The sequence below is a fragment of the Struthio camelus genome, chromosome 24 (assembly GCF_040807025.1).
Source record: "Struthio camelus isolate bStrCam1 chromosome 24, bStrCam1.hap1, whole genome shotgun sequence".
NCBI classification, from domain to species: domain Eukaryota; kingdom Metazoa; phylum Chordata; class Aves; order Struthioniformes; family Struthionidae; genus Struthio; species Struthio camelus.
The window spans coordinates 7,104,199-7,124,249 of NC_090965.1; the positions used below are offsets into that span (position 1 = coordinate 7,104,199).

At 46.6% G+C, this 20,051-nt stretch overlaps 1 protein-coding gene across 3 annotated transcripts in view; it reads left to right on the forward strand.

The window, feature by feature from the left end:
- CNTN2 (contactin 2) overlaps positions 1-20,051 on the forward strand; it is a 31,374-nt gene extending 11,323 nt beyond the window's left edge. For all 3 annotated transcript variants that reach the window (XM_068918696.1, XM_068918697.1, XM_068918698.1), the window contains exons 2-23: positions 1,847-1,968; positions 5,717-5,861; positions 6,577-6,752; positions 7,228-7,323; positions 7,659-7,868; positions 8,460-8,559; positions 8,844-9,019; positions 9,711-9,847; positions 10,379-10,508; positions 11,423-11,573; positions 11,859-11,986; positions 12,381-12,556; positions 12,691-12,811; positions 13,082-13,240; positions 13,383-13,532; positions 14,287-14,357; positions 14,625-14,859; positions 15,291-15,406; positions 15,773-15,959; positions 16,445-16,557; positions 16,647-16,815; positions 17,614-20,051. In XM_068918696.1, the coding sequence (XP_068774797.1) occupies positions 1,914-1,968; positions 5,717-5,861; positions 6,577-6,752; positions 7,228-7,323; positions 7,659-7,868; positions 8,460-8,559; positions 8,844-9,019; positions 9,711-9,847; positions 10,379-10,508; positions 11,423-11,573; positions 11,859-11,986; positions 12,381-12,556; positions 12,691-12,811; positions 13,082-13,240; positions 13,383-13,532; positions 14,287-14,357; positions 14,625-14,859; positions 15,291-15,406; positions 15,773-15,959; positions 16,445-16,557; positions 16,647-16,815; positions 17,614-17,723 (3,111 nt within the window). In that variant the 5' untranslated portion in view covers positions 1,847-1,913 and the 3' untranslated portion in view covers positions 17,724-20,051. The remainder of the gene's footprint in view (positions 1-1,846; positions 1,969-5,716; positions 5,862-6,576; positions 6,753-7,227; positions 7,324-7,658; positions 7,869-8,459; positions 8,560-8,843; positions 9,020-9,710; positions 9,848-10,378; positions 10,509-11,422; positions 11,574-11,858; positions 11,987-12,380; positions 12,557-12,690; positions 12,812-13,081; positions 13,241-13,382; positions 13,533-14,286; positions 14,358-14,624; positions 14,860-15,290; positions 15,407-15,772; positions 15,960-16,444; positions 16,558-16,646; positions 16,816-17,613) is intronic.

The window sequence follows — 20,051 nt, forward strand, 5'->3', positions numbered from 1 at the left end:
GGCAGTGAAACAATGAGCCAGTGTTAGCTAAAAGGCCGTGGGTTTAGTGCACCATTTGGGGCATGAGTCTCATTGACATCAAGTGATTTCATATGACTGACTCACTTCAGGGCTTCTGGAACAAACTGTGTGAAGCAGCTTTCATGTAAATGAGCCTCCGCCTTTCTTCACCTCTTTGTCTCTAAATTGCCTGTCTGTAAGGAGGATACAACAACAGCTCTCCCCTTCTCCCACCGGGCACCTGGGACTACGTTAGGCAGGGGTCCTCCTGCCCTGGCCAGGGAGGACAATTAAGCTCCAGCCATGTTTAGGGGTCCATTATATAAAAAGTACTTAATTATAGCCTAAGCCAGCAAAAGGCAGGCAGGCTGCGCTCTCCAACCTGGAAGGAGAAGCTGCGATCAAGCTCTCCAGCCCAACAGAGAATTTGGGATTTGGCCACCTCTCTCTCTTTAGAGTGTCAGGAGCAGGATGAGGTTACAGGGGACAGAAAGAGGCCAGGTGGCTTTTGCAGCCCCAGCATGAGTCCCTGGAGTCAGGAAGTGGGAGCAGGCATGGGACTATCACTGTATTTGTCGACGTGTGTTCCAACTGCTGTTATTAATAAGTACTGCGCTGTATTTTTTAAAGCAGTAATGCACAGGGGGCTGGGTCCCACAGCATAAAAACCTAATCCCTGCTCGGAGGAGCTTCGAATCAGCACTAGCTGGCTCCAGCAAACAGATGGGCACGGAGAAGTGGAAGCAATACCAGCCAGAGCAGAGGGAAAAGCAGCACCCGCAGCCCACGAGCAGCCCAGCTCTTGGCAGTGCCTCGAGCAGCAGTTTACGGGGGCGTGCGCTAGGGAGAGCACCAAGGGACCAAGGCTCCCCACGGCTGGGGGGTTCCTTGCTGCTTCACTTCAAAAGCCATATTTGTTAACAAAGAGCAAAAAACAGCCTGGCGTCCCCACCTGTGTTAGAAGGAAAGAGGTGAGACGTTGCTCCAACGGTAGATTTAGCCCCAGAGAATCACACGCAGCCCGGCGGAGTTTGCCAGGCGTGACAGCAGGGACCGGGGCAGCGGGCACGGCACAAACAGCTCTGTGTGTTTTGCTTTCTTTTATCCTCGAGAGAACATGGAAAACAGGAGTCCACAGAGGGAACTGGAAAACACTGCTCCACTCACTAATGTGTCTCATGGCATCACGAAATGCCCTGGCACTCCCCTAGCTCTTGTTTTAACTATTTAAAGGCTTCACTGAAGAAAATCAGAAAATGACCCAGCAGGCTGCAGCTCAACCTCACCGAGACCTCCCTAAAGAGCCACTTTGTGCATCCAGCCTTCCATACCAGCCCTGCAATTAGGTAGCAGTGTAAGGTGATGAGTTGGGTCCCTCCCTAACCTCTCAAAAACAAGAGGATGGAGTGGGATACCCAAAGGCAGAGTCGCTCCGGTGCTGCTTGTCTAAAGAGTTTCAATTAAAGATGAATTTTTCACAAAATAACAACAACAAATTCTTTCTCCCACCTCCCCCCACCAATATCGTATATGCTTGTGGTTTGCAGGTTTTTAAATAAAAATCTGAACATTTATTCCTAGCATTACTTTTGGAGGGGGGAGGAAGAAGGGCAGGTAGTAAAAGGAGCAGGAGGAATAATTTCCCAACTGGTTCTGTCATGTCAGAAAGAAAAAGAAAAAAGCTCCTTCAAACCCCTGTGTTTTCCTCGTCAGGCAGCTGGATGCTCCGTACTGAGCAATTCTTGCGCCAGACAGGCAGCCAGTGGGGACTCACAGCTGGACACTGGGCTCTGAAATACAGCCACACAAATGCTGCAAATAATCCATCTTTTCCTTTCTCTTGCAGGGTTGCTGTCCCCGCTTATCCAGAGAGACACGACTAAGCAGGCTGTAACCCCAATTGGAGGCCCAGGATGGGAGCTGCTACAGAATTTGTTTTCACATCTCTAGCTGTCATCTCCTGTATGGGTAAGAACAGTCTCTTGGCTCGGGTGAGCACCTCGCCCAGGGCTTTCCATGGGCCAGCAGAGACACCGTGGCGAGGGACCCAACCAGGGTGCTCGGTCCCTGCCAGACATGCCAAGTGGGACATGCCTGGGGCGTGTGATGGACACGTTGCATTGCTCAGAGAGGATGAATCTTTCTGTGGTCTGCACAAGACTTCTGTGATTGCAGCAGTGCTGAAGCCTGTTTCTCCCGGGTGCTTTATACACCCAAAGAACATGTCTGTGAAATGTCCAACTTCTTTTGTACTATGCAGAGAAAGAGAATAGGAATGGTTGACATACTGCAAACAAGTCTCCTCTTTTCTGAATTCAAAATTAGGTGAAGACAGGAGATGCAAAGGCACAGGCAAGGCCTTGGCACAACTAATACCTCTCTGGAGACCCTGCTGCCTAGGCTTTGTTCTGGCCTCTGCACAAGGATGAATTGCATCCTACCAGCAGGGCTCTCTGAAGATAAAGCTGCCTCGCTCTCCAGCTCTTCTAGGGATGCCTTTTTTGCTATGCCCTGGCTGCAAAGATTCCCCCATTCGTCACTCATCTGGGATGATTTTTGGATCTCAGGGAGTCTCGGGCTGCACTTTGAAGGCCCCTTTTCAGCAGCGAGACATTTCATTTCAGCAGCTGAGAATTAGATAATGTCTTCAAGCTAATTCATCATCCCAGGAAGAGACTGCTCGCCTGTCCTTATAAATATCTAATTACCTTTTAATGTTCTCTGGGTCCCTGAGGAGGAAGAGGGAGGGGTGGCTGGCCTAGATTGGGAGGCAATTAGCCTGTTTGGAAATCAGTCTGACCCAAATCTGGTAGAGGGAGCAAAGCAGAGTTGGACTCTCCCATTTACCAGCTGAGTTCATGCAACTTGCTCTCCGTTCAAGCTGAGCCCATAAAAAATGACTCGGTGCAAAACCCTAGGAGGGTTGTTTTCCCTTGACCTTTGGCTGATGATGCAATGGATCTCAGAAGCCAAGCTGAGACCAAGGGAAAGCCTCACTGGGAATATGAGCAAGGAACCAGGGACAAAATTATGTCAGCTATAGACAAGGCTCAAGGAAACACTCCTGAGTGGGTGAAGACAGGGCTCAAAGCCTCCAGGCTCCGTTTGTCACCTCTGGCCCTGGGAGGCTGGCTCTGTAACTCCCCCCTCCCTCCACCATATTACAGAAATGATGCCATCCCAGGGATACTAAGAGCTTTAAAACTAATAAAATGCATAGAGAAGATCCTCTAATGGACAAAGTTGTCAGGAGAGTCTAAAAATCTCTCTGGCCTTTCTCCATTGAGTAAAAGCCATAGAAAATCTTGAAGTCTAAGGCTAGCCAAAGCTCTGTCCCCTCATTCCTCAGAAAGCTGCTCTTTAAAAATAACCACTTTGATTATGTGCTTTTGTGTGTCCAGGTTTCTTACAAAACCAATTAGTTTCCCAACTTTCTCATGTGCCAGGCTTCAGGCTGTGGTCAGAGCTACAAAGCTATGAATATGCTGTCAGTGCTCAACAAAAGGATCGCTGCTGATGCCTTCGTAAAGCAGATAGCTCAACAGTAGCATTTATGCTGTTTTGGTCTCTGAAGCTCTTGCGTGGGTCTCAAAACAAAGTGAAAGTGTTCAACCTCTTGGACACCTGAGCTTTCCAGATCTTGCTTTCAGCATATTCGGAACAACAAAAGAAAACCCAAACTGACTGGGTCACTCTGCTTCTTGCGGATTTGGCTTGCAGGCTTGAACACCTTTATTTTGTGTTTGCCTTATCCCCTACCCCAAAGATAGAGCCAGAGGGAGGTACCTGTTTTGGTAACATTAAAAATGACAATTTTAGGGTGACAGAAATAGCCCAGATCATCCAGCTCAGCAAGACCAAGATTTGCTGCTCTGCTTTGCTCTCAGTCCTCACTTCTAACCATATGCTGAACTTGTAACTATTTACTACTTTAATCTAACAGTTGCTTGCTTAATGAGTGAGATCCAGACATTTCACCCCCAACACTAATCAGACCTCTTGGAATTGTAGTTAAAAACTGGTCTGAACTTCTGGCATTGGTTACAAATGAGAAAATCAATGGCTGCCAGTTGTAGTCCATAACCTTGGCAGAGAAAAAGGGACAGCAGAGGATAGCAACAGGGATACAGGCTATGGGAGGAATAAGAAGGGAGGATGAGCCTAACTTGGTTTGGCTGGGAAACAGCTTCCTGTGAGGAGAGGTACTCATACGAGTATGAATAATATGCATTTTATTTGTTAAATAAATGCAAAATATTTACCACATACTACCCATTAATCTCAAAATGCAAAGCTGCTATGCCTTAATCCATTCACTATTATCTACCAGAACAAAATTAATACACTACTTTCTTATTAATTCTGCATTGAATTATGATTATTTTAACTGCTGGTCAGCAGAGAGTTATTTCCAGCTGAGACTAGCTCAGCACAGCTGCTGCTGACCCAACTGAGAGAAGAGATTTCCAGCTTACACAAATCTCTCCTTTGAGAATACAACTATACTAGAAGGAAAAAGGCACCTTCATCGATCTGGAGAGGTTACGAACCTCAGAACAGAGCTTCTCTTATTCCCTTACCGATGTACTAGCTACAGGCTGTAGTTAGCCCCTCTCTGTGTGACCCAGGGACCATCAGGGTCCTTCTGAACACAGCTCCCCTGCAGTAGCACGTCCAGTGCTGGCCGGAGCAGAGGACCCAGCTAATTGCCAATGTATGAGCACCAGGAGCAGCCTGCAACCAGCTGCTCAGAACGGACTGAGCCAATTAGTGGAGCCCCTCTCCTGTCTCGCCCTCATCTCCGCATGCAGGAGCAGCCTGAACATGAGATGTACCCCAGGAGCTGCAGGTAAAGGGCTGCTTCCTCCAAGCCCAGGAGAGCTGAGCTGGCCGTTCCCTGCTGGAAGTTACTCTTGCATAAAACATCACACTTACCGGAGTCACTTAATTTAACCAGTGACCATGCTGTGTACTGTAGGGAAGGAAACAGATTGCTGGTTGGCATGGCAGTTTTAAGACGGTTATTAATTCAATTACAAAGCATGGAAGGATCCTGGGGCCAGCTGAGCATCTCCTAGCTTATCACTGCGGAGGCAGAGGGGGACTGTGCTGAAAAGCACCCTGCCTTGAGGTGGCTCCATCCTTGCCCAGGGACAGGCATCTCTCAGCGTGGCAGCAAGAGAAAAGACACGCTGCTGATGATTATCTCACCAGCACTTAAGAGATTTCCAGACAGCTTCAGCTCTATTCTTACTTATATGCGCTGCCATTTTCATAAAGTCCGAGTGGAAGAGGGTCTGTTAGCATTCACTGTTTGAGACAGTCGTTCACTGCTGACAGCTGGCACCTGTCAGTGAAACATTATAGCCAAGGCGAAGGGTGGCCCAGACACAGTGTATGAGAAGGCAGGTCCTTGGGGTCCTAGCCGTTTCTTATACAAGGAAAACTCCTTTTTTGCCTGTTCCTGAACCATACATGTGTATACAAGATCAGAATCAAATCTCATGTCTGCATACTACTAAGAAAACTTGAAACTCGTCCCCAAAACCCTGGCTGGGGCTGAGCCATACTGACAGATGGGCTGTGATTTTCATGTTGCTCCTTCTTTTATTCTGGACAGTTCTGATGCTGCCAGGGACACCCAACAAAACCAAAAATGATAACTTTTAGAAAAGCTCAGTTGAGTTCAGCAGGTTCTCCCTCCCATCTTTTGCAGTTTGCTACCAAGCACAGAGCAGCACAAGGAGCTACGGGCCGGTGTTTGAAGAGCAACCTGTCAACACCCTCTTTCCTGAAGGCTCAGCAGAAGAGAAAATCACACTGGCTTGCCGAGCAAGAGCAAGCCCTCCTGCGACTTACAGGTGAGGTAACCTGCTCTCAGCCACTTATTCTGAATCCCTGTGATGATTAAACACTGCAAGGATGGGTGTTTATAAATCCCTGGGAAGACATCTGAGCAATGAACGTGGTTCTGGCAGGTTGGCACTAAAATACGAGGGGAACAGGCCATGTCGATACCAAACGAGCGTCCCACAAAGACTCCTGAAGGACTGAAGCTTTGGCTGGGAGTGCCCAGTTTGGCACTGGCCAGGTCTGCATCCAGCCTAAGGTGGCAACATCCCAGGGTAGTTCCCCTTGGACTCCCTGACAGCCCTAATGTGAAATGAGCCATCAGCAATTTGAGAGAGTTTTTTCCCATCGCAAAGGGCACCGCATCAGCAGTCTTGGTAAAGAGAGCTCTAAGATGAGTGCCCACAATGCTGAGGAATGACAGAGCTTGGGACCAAGTCCTCTCCCCCTTCTATACCAGGACTAGGACCCAAGCATCAGGAATTTTGATTTCTGCTCTCCACTTTCGTAAAAAGAAAATAATTAACATGGGAACCGGTCTTCCCTTCTGCTCTCACACATGATGTCCCATCCCTCCCAGGTCACAGACCAGGCATAAATCTAACTCAAATCCCACGACACCTCAGCTAGAAAAACAAGCAAGCCCAGCCTCCTCTGAGGCACCCATGAGCATACAGTGGCAACGACTGTTTGCCCCTCTCACTTCTTTGTGTGTGCTCCTGGCAGGTGGAAGATGAACGGCACAGAGATAAAGATGGAGCCAGACTCCCGTTACAGGCTGGTTGCAGGCGACCTAGTGATAAGCAACCCAGTAAAATCCAAGGATGCTGGCTCCTACCAGTGTGTGGCATCTAATCCCAGGGGCACGGTTGTCAGCAGAGAAGCATCCCTCCGTTTTGGCTGTAAGTCCCATGTTTGTCTCCACAAGGTAAATGAAATGCAGCCACAGTAATGCTGAGGTAAACCGACCCCCCCATTAATAAGGGTCAGAGAGCTGCTTTCCTGCACATGGTACCCAAAATCGTCACTTTGAGAATTCCCCCAGGACCTTCCATTAACTTGGAGGAGCAGTAGGAATTGATGTACTGCCAAGAAAGTAATATTTTTGAATCTCCCTCTGTAAGGCCACTGAACAGACAGGCCTCTGGATGGGGACATGAATGTTTCTGCTATTACTTTGTTGCCTGGAATACATGTTTTGTTAAAGTAAAGAATCTGTTAAAGAGAAAAAAATACTCTAGGTTTTGTTCTGTTTTCTTGCTTACTCCATAGTCACAACATGCCTTCCCCTTGAAATAAGTCGAGATCCAGATATAATACAGTAATTCCTCCAGCTGTTTTCTCCATGCACAGACAGGTTTCACCTTGCATGTTTAGTTTTGCAGGAATTCTCTGCAGAAGAGCGAGACCCAGTGAAGATCACAGAAGGCTCGGGAGTGATGTTCACCTGCAGCCCTCCTCCACATTACCCAGGTAAGGGTTTTCATTTCAGGATCGCTAGGAAACAGGAACTAGCAAGACTGCTGGTGACAAAAAGAGAGATGTAATAGAGTAAGCGATTGTCAGACAAGTGAATCACTTCTTGATTTGCTTTGGGAATTTTAGGGAAGGAAATTTGTTTTGAATTTAGAGTCTGCAAAGCAAAAGAACAGAGATAGGACTTGGTGCATGGAGAAAACAAGTATGATCCAAGGAGCAACTTAGGCTTACACTGGTCTAGAAAGTGGCCCATTTGCCTTAATCTGGCTTGAAAGGCTACAGACAACTCAGTATTTTGTGGAGTTTATTCCTTTTTCTTTTCCACATAGGCTTGTCCTATCGATGGCTTCTGAATGAGTTTCCCAATTTCATCCCAGCGGATGGAAGGCGGTTTGTCTCTCAGACAACAGGAAACCTTTACATTGCCAAGACAGAGGCTTCCGACCTAGGAAACTACTCATGCTTTGCCACCAGCCACATTGACTTCATCACAAAGAGCGTCTTCAGCAAGTTCTCCCGACTCAGCCTTGCAGCAGATGGTCAGTACTTTGGGATTACCATAAGGGGACTTTGTAAAATGCAAAATTAAGAAGCCACCTCAAAGCCCACAGGCTCCACCAGGTTCCAGGACCTGCACAAATCACTCACCAGCTTCCCTTGGTGGAACTTAAGGGCTCACAAAAATATTAATTGGCTGGACCCTGGGCGAACCAGCTCTCTTCCCAGGCCGCACTGCCAGTGCTGCCATCAGCAGGGTGCCTCTGTGTATTTATAAAAGAGAAAGGGCCTCATGTACAGCCTGTGCAGGCTGGAATTACCCTCTTCTGCCTTTAGTGACCTTGCAGAGATGCAGCAAAAGGTAATTCTTGGGCAGGGTGAAAGGGGTTAAGCAGGTAGGGAATTAAGGAGAAGTAGTCCTGAGGGGTTGTAAAGAAGAGGTTTTTAGAGACTTTAGTAAGAGCTATTTTAAAAGGAAAATGAAACTTAGCCTCTGCCCATTTATAAATTATCCAAACTCAGAAGAGTTTTGCAAAGCAGTGAAACCTTGCAAGTACCTTTGCCCTTTTAGACCTCACATATGCAATTTTACAGTCATTCAGAACTCCTTAATAGTGCTTTCCTTTTAACAGATGCCAGGCAGTATGGACCTACCATAAAAGCCAGGTTTCCTGCAGACACCTACGCTCTGGCTGGGCAGACGGTGACTTTGGAGTGTTTTGCCTTTGGAAAGTGAGTCTAGTGTGTGTGTTATCCAGGCTCGGGGGGAGGGCATCACAGCGCCTGCCACCTTCACAGCGACCCTCTCCTTAACTGATCCTACTATAGGCAGGAGACAGAGGGGGAAAAAGGAGGAGGGATCAAGTGGCAAAAGTAATTTATCTTGCAAGCCAAGGCCCAGCTGGGATGGGAGTGGCGTGGCTAAATGGGGCTTGGACTATACTACATTGCACAGTATGAGGTGTCTGCTGCATTAGGCCCCAGAGCTGGGCTTCACCACATTTACTTTTACATAGCCCTGTGCCTCGAATAAAGTGGAGGAAGGTGGATGGCTCCCAGCCCTCCAAGTGGATTGCCAGTGAGCCCCTCTTGCAGATCCAAGATGTTGGCTTTGAGGATGAAGGCACTTACGAGTGTGAGGCTGAAAACATCAAAGGGAGAGTCACCCACCAGGGCCGTGTTATCATTCAAGGTAAGACATTTAAACACAGGCCTTTCCAAAGCACAGCAGGATGCCCCAGGCAATGGACTGAGCCTTTGGGAGTGAAGCAATCACCTCCAATTCTGCCTCATATCAGCTCCAATTAGATCTAACACAGAGCCATGTACATCACTGATCTCTTTCCTCAGTGGAGTCATTTGGCTATGGCAAGGAGAGAGAGCCTGCCTAACTTACCCTAAACTGATTCTAGCCAAAAAGAGGTAATCATAGATGTTACACAGTGGTAAGAATCACATTTTGCTCTGGACTGAGATCTTCTCCAAGCCTGGGGTATTTGCTCAAGGGTTAATGTTTGGAGCTACTAATCAGATCTAGTCAAGCGGCAAACTTAACCTGGTTCTTCTAGCTTGCATCCAACCTTTCCCAAAGTTTAGGGATGACTGCATTTAGTCTCAAAGAGAGAAACCACAAATGTTCTTCCTCAAATCTGGATTGTGGCATAATTTTGTACAGTCCACATGCACAACTGCAGCCAGACCCATAGAGGACTCAGCCTTGCATCGCTGCACAAAAGGCAAAGGCTGTTACTATGGTGAAACACACTGTGATAAATAAATCTGCCAGCACAGAGATGACACAGTGAGCATCCTTCTGCCTGCCTGGCACAACAAACCTCTCATCCGATCTTCTTGGCTCTGCCATCTCCCTTGCTCCTTTGCAGCTCAGCCAGAGTGGCTGAAGGTGATCACAGACACAGAAGCCGACATCGGGTCTGACCTGCGCTGGAGCTGTGCGGCAGCCGGCAAGCCGAGGCCAGCGGTCAGATGGCTTCGAAATGGGCAGCCGCTGACCTCCCAGGTACCACAGCGCAGACTTCGCAGACTGAAAATAGCTCAGCCAGTACACATCATGACTCGCAGTACTCAATCTCCTGCTCCAAACCTAGATCCTTGACTGCCTCACTGCAAATTCATCTCAACCCTATCTTGTAACCCTACTTTTCTATTCCACATTCCCCCATGAGGCTGCAAAGCAAATTCCTTCTCCTATCACTGCCATCCAGTCATTGTTTTTCATGCAGCTATGGGAACTAATAGCCAATTATCAAGGCAGACAAATATTACCTTGTGCCTATCTTTGTATGACCTGCATGTTACTGCTCAGGCACTCAGAAGTCTCAGCAAACAGAGCACAGTGATGTGGGGTATGAACTGGATACATATATAATCTGGCATAAGTTTTCTCCCACAGAAAACAAGGTGTAAGAGTCTGTAAAAGTCTGTTCAAACTGGCATAAGAGTCTGTGATGAAACTCAACCCTGAACGCACAAGGCTTGAGTTCCATTTTTGTTGTCCTCATCTAATGGGTTGATCCTCTTGTTTGCACAGAACCGCATCGAAGTGAGCGGTGGAGAGCTGAGATTTTCCAAGCTAGTCCTGGAGGACTCTGGCATGTATCAGTGTGTGGCTGAGAACAAGCATGGCACAATATATGCAAGTGCTGAATTAACAGTGCAAGGTAACTTCTCATTTCCCAGTGCTCTGGGTTTCAATGGGACACTGAAGCATTTTATATTTCTTCCTAATATACTATGCTTGTCATATCAGAGTATGATAAAAGCAGACAGAAACTGCTTCACTCACCATTGAAATATAGTTGCTGGTTGAGCAAAGCACTCTACAACCCTTTACAATTTGAAAATTGTGTAAATTCAATAATGCCAGAAGAGCACAAGGACATCTGTTTTAGCTACAGAAAGTGTACAGGACAGACAACAGCAGCAATATAAGCTCCCTTCCACTACACAACCTTTCTGGTTTTTTGGAGGAAAGAGTTCAGAGAAGAGTTCAGTAGCCATTCAGTCTGCTTTGAGAGATGGTGACTGAAACTGGGCTGATGCCAAACTCTTTCCACATTAGTCTAACAGCTTATCTCCTTTTGGTCAGTAGACATTAGAGATGAATGAAAGCCTCTAAGCAGCAACCGTTTAACAGTAGCACACTGCAACGTATGAAGCCGACAAGCCCAGTTGCTTCTCTGCAATTCCAGGAGGAGTTTTAGGTGAGATGGACATCTGCATTTGCAGCAGGTGACTTTGGTCAGGATATTAAAGGGAATATCCTCTACATTTTCAAAAGCAGTTGTTCTTGTGTCTCTCAAAGACCTTGCACTTGTTAGGGTCACATCACCATTGCTAAGTATGACACATGTGTCATATGGCTTGGCAAGCATTAGAAACCACCGAGCATTTGGCAGCAGAGGACTCGCTCCATCTCATGGTGCCTAATATCTGGGACTCGCTCACCCAGATATTGCCATGCTTCTATTACCGAGTCATCTGACAACAAAATCAGTATCTAGCTACAGCGCAGTTAAAATGCTCACATAGCAGGGTTTTCTAATCAGTCCTTATAACTCTTTTTCTTCCATAGCCTTAGCACCCGATTTTAGACTAAAGCCAGTGAAGCGACTGATACCTGCAGCCCGAAGCGGGAAGGTCATCATCCCATGCCAACCAAGAGCAGCACCAAAAGCCACTGTGCTCTGGACCAAAGGGACTGAACTGCTGATCAACAGTAGCAGGTAGCAGCGCAAAGTCAGCTTCTACCTAGAAACAATAGCTGAAACCACGTCTCTTCTTGCCAGAAAGCTGGATTTGATGACCCCAGTGTGCTGCTACACCCCAAAACACATACAGTTTGCTATTCCTCTAGTTTCTTCTTTAAGAACTCTTACATAACATCTTGCAGTCCTATCTTTACCACCGATTTTTCTAAGATCAGCAAGAACTGACAACTGCTTGTCAGGCACACAGAGTGAACTGAAATTTTAACCTTCCTTCTTGTTGTGGTTCTTCTTCCTTTCCAGGGTGACTATTACCACAGACGGTACCTTGATCCTCCAGAATATCAGCAAATCCGATGAGGGAAAGTATACCTGCTTTGCTGAGAATTTCATGGGCAAAGCCAACAGCACTGGAATCCTCTCTGTTCGAGGTAGAGATGTTTGACTTGCTTTACAGTCAATCAAGCAAGAAAAGTGCTAAGAATGCCATGATGCGAAGAGAAACATATTTCTCCTCTCCTCATACTCCCAAAAAGCAATTCAGTACTCAGGGAATCTGAGTCATTTCAGCCTACAGAACAACAATCCTTCTACCTGACCCACCATACCAATCCTACCAACATCTGGTGCTTGGGAAAAGTATTTCCTTTTTCTATCCCTTATCTTCCTCTTGTAAAGCTACAGGTGGTTCCCATTAGAGAGGGATGACAAGAAGTTAGAAAGTGCCAGTTGATTTGGATGCTCTGCAGCATTAATACAAATCTGTTGTGTTTGGAGAGCATTTGCAGCTAGCTAACAGCCCCTCACTGTTTTTTTTCTCTGCAGATGCCACCAAAATCACACTGGCACCATCTAGTGCTGATATCAATGTAGGTGAAAACCTTACTCTACAATGTCACGCATCCCATGATCCAACTATGGACCTAACCTTCACCTGGTCACTAGATGATTTCCCCATTGACTTTGACAAGTCTGAGGGGCACTACAGGCGAGCAAGCGTGGTGAGTAGAAAGGGCAATTACGCACCATGAAAAGGGACACAAAACTAAAGCATCTTTGTTTCCATGTCAAAAGCTGGATCGTGACCAGACGTGATCTAATACTGTCCTCACCGCCTTTTCTCTTCTCCACACAGAAGGAAACTATTGGGGACCTCAGCATCTTTAATACCCAGCTGAAGCATTCAGGGCGGTACACATGCACAGCCCAGACCGTGGTGGACAGTGCTTCGGAGTCAGCCATGCTGACTGTGAGAGGTAATTTCTCTGTCATGAGATTCTCTGCTCCTCATTGCTCCTTGCAAAGTATCAGCGCACTCCTCTGCCAACCACCTCACAAGCTAACATTTGAATTGGATGGAATAGGTCTTGAAAGTTTTGAAAGAGACTAAAATTTGAGGTGAGGCTTCCTGCTCTCCAGAGGAGAGAGGCCTGACTATAATTTATGACTTGGAGAATTTAAAGAGCAAAAAGCCTCCAAATCTCTATCATGTTCGTTACACGTCCATCTGTCTGCCATCATCCCAGGACCTCCAGGCCCCCCAGGCGGTGTGGTGGTGAGAGACATCAGTGATACCACTGTCCAGCTGAGCTGGAGCCGCGGCTTTGATAACCACAGCCCTATTGCCAGGTACATCATTCAGGCCCGGACCCTGCTCTCCAACAAGTGGAAGCAAGCACGTACCAGTAAGTGTCTGTAGGGCAGCAGCTGTGGCATGACTCACGCTGCAGTGGTCAGGGGTGTCAGCTCTCTGGTAAGTTCCCGCTCTATGTAGGCTAGCTGCCACTTGCTCCATTTGTTCTCTTCTCATGTTATTGGATTATATAGATCCTGCAAATATTGAAGGCAATGCAGAGACAGCCCAGGTGGTGAATCTCATTCCTTGGATGGACTATGAGTTTCGGGTCTTAGCAAGTAACATCCTTGGAGTTGGGGAACCAAGTTTACCCTCCAGCAAAATCCGTACCAAAGAAGCAGGTATGTGTAGATACATTCAGAGACAGAGAGAGGAATCAGAGTTACTTTTCCCTTCACTCTACAAGGGGAAGGTTGGCTTGCATGCTGCCTTCAGCACAGACAGATAGTCATCTCGAGGGCTCTACAGGTGATGCCATCACAAAATGTTGTGCCATTTTGCCTACTCACATTTCAAAGATAAAGAAGTACCAACTTTATTAGCATTAGTTGTAATATATTAAACCATTATAGCATGTCACTTCCATGCCAGTTGCAAAAATCAAGGCAAGTCCTAGCCTCAAGTACTCTACCTTCAGAGCAGTAATGCTTAGAAACAGGAAAGAGCCCTATATCACAAAAACAAGGTAAATTTCCCAGCATCCATTAACGTTAACGTTAAGTAGATACTGTGCTACGCAGCTTGAACATGCAAGTAGAAGGGATGTAAGAACAGCAGAAGGAACGCTCTGAACATATGGAACGCATAATAATTCCTTTCTAATAAAAGCTCTCCCACATATTCCTGCTTTTGAGCTTGATTCTCATACCCTCTGAGAAACGCTGTCTCCAAATGAACTCAACCAGGGATAGGCCAGGGTTCTAGGCCTGATGTTCAGAAACATCTGAAATACAACTAAAAACATACGAGCCAGCACTTTTGTACAAGCTGTCAAAGCCTGGCTACTCCCAGGCTGGCAGCGCCTGTGCTCATCTTCATTGCTATTATTTCCTTAAACCAACCTGTGCTGCCTCCTGTTTTTTGGGAACGCGACAGCACCTACCGTGGCACCATCTGGGCTCAGTGGAGGTGGAGGGGCTCCCAACGAGCTTATCATCAACTGGACGGTAAGTCAGCGGCACCAGCCGTGGGTGCTGGGAGAGGGCCGGGGGAGGAACTCGTATCATTCCTGTTGGGAAATCAATGCTACCATTACCACTGCGGTGTGTGGTTGAGCCAAACCCTGTGTTTAGTGGCAGTCCCAAAGGCTTGCTCGTTGCAATGGCATTTGCACAGTCAAACCTGAGAGGACACGCGGGAACGATTTCGTTCATGGTGGATGTAAGTGATCACCCACACCCAAGGCTTCTCTTTTTTTCTGACTCCCCTCACAGCCGACGCTGCGGGACTATCAGAACGGGGATGGCTTTGGCTACATCTTGTCGTTTCGCAAGAAAGGCACCCAGGGGTGGTTTACTGCAAGGGTGCCTCACGCTGAATCCCTGCACTATGTCTACCGCAACGAGAGCATTGGTCCCTACACCCCATTCGAAGTGAAAATCAAAGCGTACAACAGGAAGGGAGAGGGACCTGAGAGCCTCACAGCCATCGTGTACTCTGCAGAGGAAGGTAAGGAGGGACAGCAGCAACCCTGTATCCCCAGGGCTTTGTCCGATCAACCAACGTGCCTTCAGCCACCCGCTGCAGAGCCCTGCCTGTCTGAGAGCACACCGATAGCAGAAGGTTCTTTTAGTCAAAGAGCAGCTGATGGTGGTTTCAGCGCAAAATTTATCTTCTACATCAAATACGCAGAGACACGTTTCCCTAAGTACACCTATGATTGCATACCGAGAAGAAACAGTTCCTCACAGCATGCAGCTGCAGGCCTGCTCGTCTTATGGCGTCCATAAATCCCCTTCCCTTACTTTGCTCCTTGCACGTAACGCCAGCTGTCCAGCCATAGGGTAATGGTGCTGTTGTCAAGCCTCTGCTTTCAGGATAGCGACTGTGCTGCCCACAGCTAGGAAAAGGATTGTATTCCCTTTTGTTGTCTTTTTCAGAACCGAAAGTGGCTCCTTCCAGAGTTACCGCCAAGGCTGTCCTGTCCTCAGAAATGGATGTGTCCTGGGAGCCTGTTGAGCAGGGAGACATGACTGGAGTGCTTTTGGGCTACGAGGTAAGGGCCTGCAAGTGGAATAAGGGATGCTAAAACTCAGGGCAGAGCCCAGAGCAGGAAATTCCTTGGTATCTCAGAGGTAGGACAAAACCCTAGGCTAAAGGAGGTGCAAGGTGAAGGAGGATGACAGTATGGGGCCCTAATGGGACCAGCGCCATTGCTCATGAGAGAGAATAGCAAGAGAGAAATATCCACGCTTTTCTACCTGCCTTTCCACACAGGCTGTAATTTTGTTCCCAGGCACATACCAAGCAAGACACAGAAATAAACACCAAAGGATTGCCAGCACTGGCCTTGGATGGAGTGGGCCTGGTGTTCACAGATGTCTTTATCCTTACTAAACCCATCACACCCTTTTCTACTTAGATCCGGTACTGGAAGGATGGTGATAAAGAGGAGGCAGCTGACAGAGTGAGAACGGCAGGACTGGTCACATCTGCTCACGTAACAGGCCTAAACCCTAACACAAAATACCACGTGTCAGTCAGAGCTTACAACCGTGCCGGCACTGGGCCCCCCAGCCCCTCTACCAACACCACTACAACAAAACCACGTGAGTGATCCCTGACCACCCTATGTCTGCACATTGTACTCCCCTGGGCAGCTGTTTCCTCAAGGTGATCTTCAATGTCAGCTGAACCAATGATCAGCTAACTGATCAGCTTTTACATCTCTGTGCTCTAAAGCCATTTTAACTAGTCAATAAAATAGAACACCCTGAATTTCCCTAAGTCAGCCTTGTGGTCTATGCCTCACTTACCTGAGAAGATCTGTGCTCAGTCACAGATATAAAGAAATATTTTGAGCCCCACATGGAGAAAATATCATTTGTTATCACCAACACCAGGGAGAGAATATATTTGTTTTTCCTTCTTTTCTATATGATGCTTGCTAGGATACTTTCCTTTAAAGCAATCAGTGGTGGTGCCACCAATCCTGTCGACTAGTCAGAGAGTCTCAGGAAACAGTTGTAACCTGCAACAGCCTTCTCACTGGTCCCGGACTTACTGAATCTCTGTTTTGTTTCGTATCTCTTAGCACCAAGGAGGCCACCAGGCAACATCTCCTGGACCTTTTCTGGGTCTACTGTCAGCATCAAGTGGGACCCAGTGGTGGCACAGGCAGATGAGTCTACAGTTACAGGTTACAAGGTAAAGGCAGCATGTAAAAGACCTTCTCTTTATATGTGTGCCTGAGGAAATCCCAGTGAACATAAACTCAGACTTGCCTCTTCCAACAGATGCTTTACAGACAGGATTCCCACTCTGCTCCCACACTATACCTGGCCAGCAAGAGCCGGATCGACATCCCAGTCCCTGAAGACTTCACCCATGCCTTCGTACAGATCAGGGTTACAGGACCTGGGGGAGATGGAATCCCAGCAGAAGTTCACATCCTCAGAAACAGTGGTAAGTATGTGTGCCCTTTCTCTGACTGCATGCATATCCTATGCACAAATGCTCATTTATAGGGTGCTTCACTGGGAAACAAGCTCAGATGGAGAAGTTAATTTTAAGGACTACTTACTTACCTGCCACCTGCTACTACAGTTCTTCAATACGTAATGACTCAGTCATACCTCCTCCCAGACTTGGCCAACATAATACTATAAATGTTTTAAAATCCCACTTTCCATTCCAAGAACATGGGGGAACATGGAAACACGGAGAAACCCGGAAACATGGAGAAACCCTAGTGTTTTACGTTGGGTGCCTAGAATTTTATGTTGGTGCCTGGAATTTGTCTTTGGCTCCCTCACGTTCTTCACTAAAGGATGTTCTAATGTATTCCTCTCTACCACTCCACCAATTCACTTCTCTCCAGACTCTCTGACCAACATCTTAGTCTAGCCTGAACCCAGGTTTATCATTTTCAGCTAGAGCCCCAGAGGTCCTCAGCCAAGATAGAGTCATTAAGAGTGAAATGCTGACTCCATTGACAAGACTCCACTTGTGGGGCCTCAATCTCACTCCCAAGCCCAACTCCAGCAGGTTACACCTGCTTCAGTGGATAAGTGCTCAGGGCCCTCCTCCAAATTCTGTTTCAAACAGAAGTGTTCCTGGGATGTTCTTCAGTAACAAATGTAACAGGAGCATGCAGGACTCCTGGAACTAACATTTTACCATCCCTCTTGATTCTTTTTGCAAGAGAACAGTTTGTGCCTGTGCAATAACACAGTTGCTCCTTCCTTGTTCCTCTTCTTTCAGGTACAAGCATGATGGTGGAAGATTCTGTGACCAAGCCAGTGCCACATGCTATCATTATAACAACTAACTCTCTAGTAATGTTGGCCCTGATGGGCTACCTGGGGCTCTGATGATTGCCAGTGTGACAAAGGACTCCAGGACACACTTCCTCCTAAACCAGTGGGGAACTACTTAGCATTTGGCTATTTCAACTTCAAGTTTGTACCACAGCGGCATTACAGAGAAAGGATTTGACAACATTGTTTTAAGGGAGGAAGGAAGAAACACCCTTTTTTTTGGAAGAATATAAGATTTCATACAAGACATGGGTCTTTAACTAATCAAAACATTTTTAAAGAAATGAGTAAATCAAAGAATTCTACATGAATACTGAGAGCCGACTGTCCCATATGCTGTGTCCAGTAGGTTTTCTGCCTTATGAAGCCATGTACTAAAATAATCAGACTGCTAAACTTGACTTTTTTAAAAATACGTACAGTGTACTTGGGGGGGTGGGGGGAGGGAGGATGGGGACTGAAGATTTCAAAGTGATCAGCATGTTCCATAACAATCTCAATCACAGCCATCTCTAAGGAATTATGGGACAGGATTTTTTTTTCCCATAAAACGAGCCAAATATTGCAGCAACCAGCCCAAGGAGATAAAGCCACAAGAGAAACTGATCTCTGCGCCATCCTGAAGGAGATGGGAGAGCATAGAGTTTAGAGCATAAAAATCTTTTTTATGACACCAGTGTTAACTTGCAACTCCAGCCTGTTGTTCATATCAACTGTGATGCTGTGAGGTGCAATGTTAAATATTACCATATCCCATATGCTTTTGGGGTGTTTTTGTTATATTGTTTGCTTCTTTCCATTTTGTTTGGGGAGGAGGGGTAAGCAAAAAGGAGATACTTTTCTAGCATACACCAATTTGGAGAGGAAGTTCCAGCTGATAAAGGAATTTCAACATCTTTAACTTCAGCAAGTAGAGAGAGGATCTTAAAGGAGGAAGAAAAAGGAATATTTCATAATTTAACCAAGAATTGGAGACTCAAGGAAACCATCACTGAGGTAACAAGGAAAATCTGGACTCAGGCAGACTTATCTCCCTACTACAAATGGTTCTGTCTCGCCAAAATATGAGCCTCAACTCGGGATTGCAAGATTGAGATCTAACCAATAAGTTAGTCTGTTTTTCAGGTGCAAGGCTCACACAACTAATGTAAATAGGGGCTGATAGCCCAAAGATGTATGGGGATGTTGAGGTGCATCGTTAACTAAAATGGCTGGGGAATAGTTGTTGCATATTAAAATCTCTATGTCTCATGGTGAAGCAACCAAATGGCTAAAGTTAACTAGAAGATGATTTACATTGCTTGCTGGATAGTTCCCAGGCTCTTTCAGGGATACCTTCTTGCCTGTACCTTCCTCCTTCACAGATGACAATACTGCTGGCCTAGCAATCTCAATTTCATAGTTATCCAGCAAAGAGCTATGTTTGCAGAACTGTGCAATGGGAAGGAATTGACATGCGGTTTCTACGCTAAATACCACTTCCTTGCCTCATCCAACCTCACTGAAAAGGCTAGTTCAGGAACTCTTTGCTGTCCACAGATACCCTGTCCTCCTGTGATAGCTCTAAGGAATCATGCTAATAAATCTGCAGACTCCGGTGCTCAGGTTTCCCTGGTGCAGTTGTTGTACATGTTAACAACAGCTTGGACGTGTTAACTACAGCAAGCAAGTTGCAGATAGCAATGCATAAGCTTCAGCTCTTGAACCACCACTTGTTTATGAGATGCTTCTCATAGCCAATCTAGGCTTAGATGTCAGACACAGGTCTTGGACAGCTTGCTCTGGCTAATCATTTTAAAACTACTATCCTGGACCTTAGTGAGCATTTAAGAGCTTAAATACATAAATCCCTGGCCTCCCAGAGGAGCTATGCCCTATTGTATATATCTACAGTATCCCGTTATAATCTTGTAGCATCTGGCCGACACTGGAAGTAGGAAGGTATATGCACCAGGAGGTTTGCCGTGTGTGATGCAAGGCCCCGGTGTGAGGAGAAGGCCCCTTGCTGTGTGGAGAAGGCCCCTTGCTGTGTGTCCAGCAAATGAGAAAAATGTTTTAAGAGACAGGACAGGAAAAATAAACTTCAGGAAAAAAGCCTAAGTGTTTAGAGGACAGTTGCAGGGAAAATTAAGAGCACTTCATAGTTTCGATTACAAATAATCCCTGGGATAAAGTGAAAGACAGACAGCAGCTCCCACTGATACATGGCAGGCTGAGGCAGGCAGCAAAGGGAGGGAACCGTCAGTCCTCCAGACCCTTTCCATAGCTACTCCCATGTTACTCTGCAGCTCCACCATGAACTACCCCTCGGTCCCTCTAGCAGGTTGTAACACTTCTTTATGAATAATGTCTAAATATAAATTATATTTTTGTATGATTTAA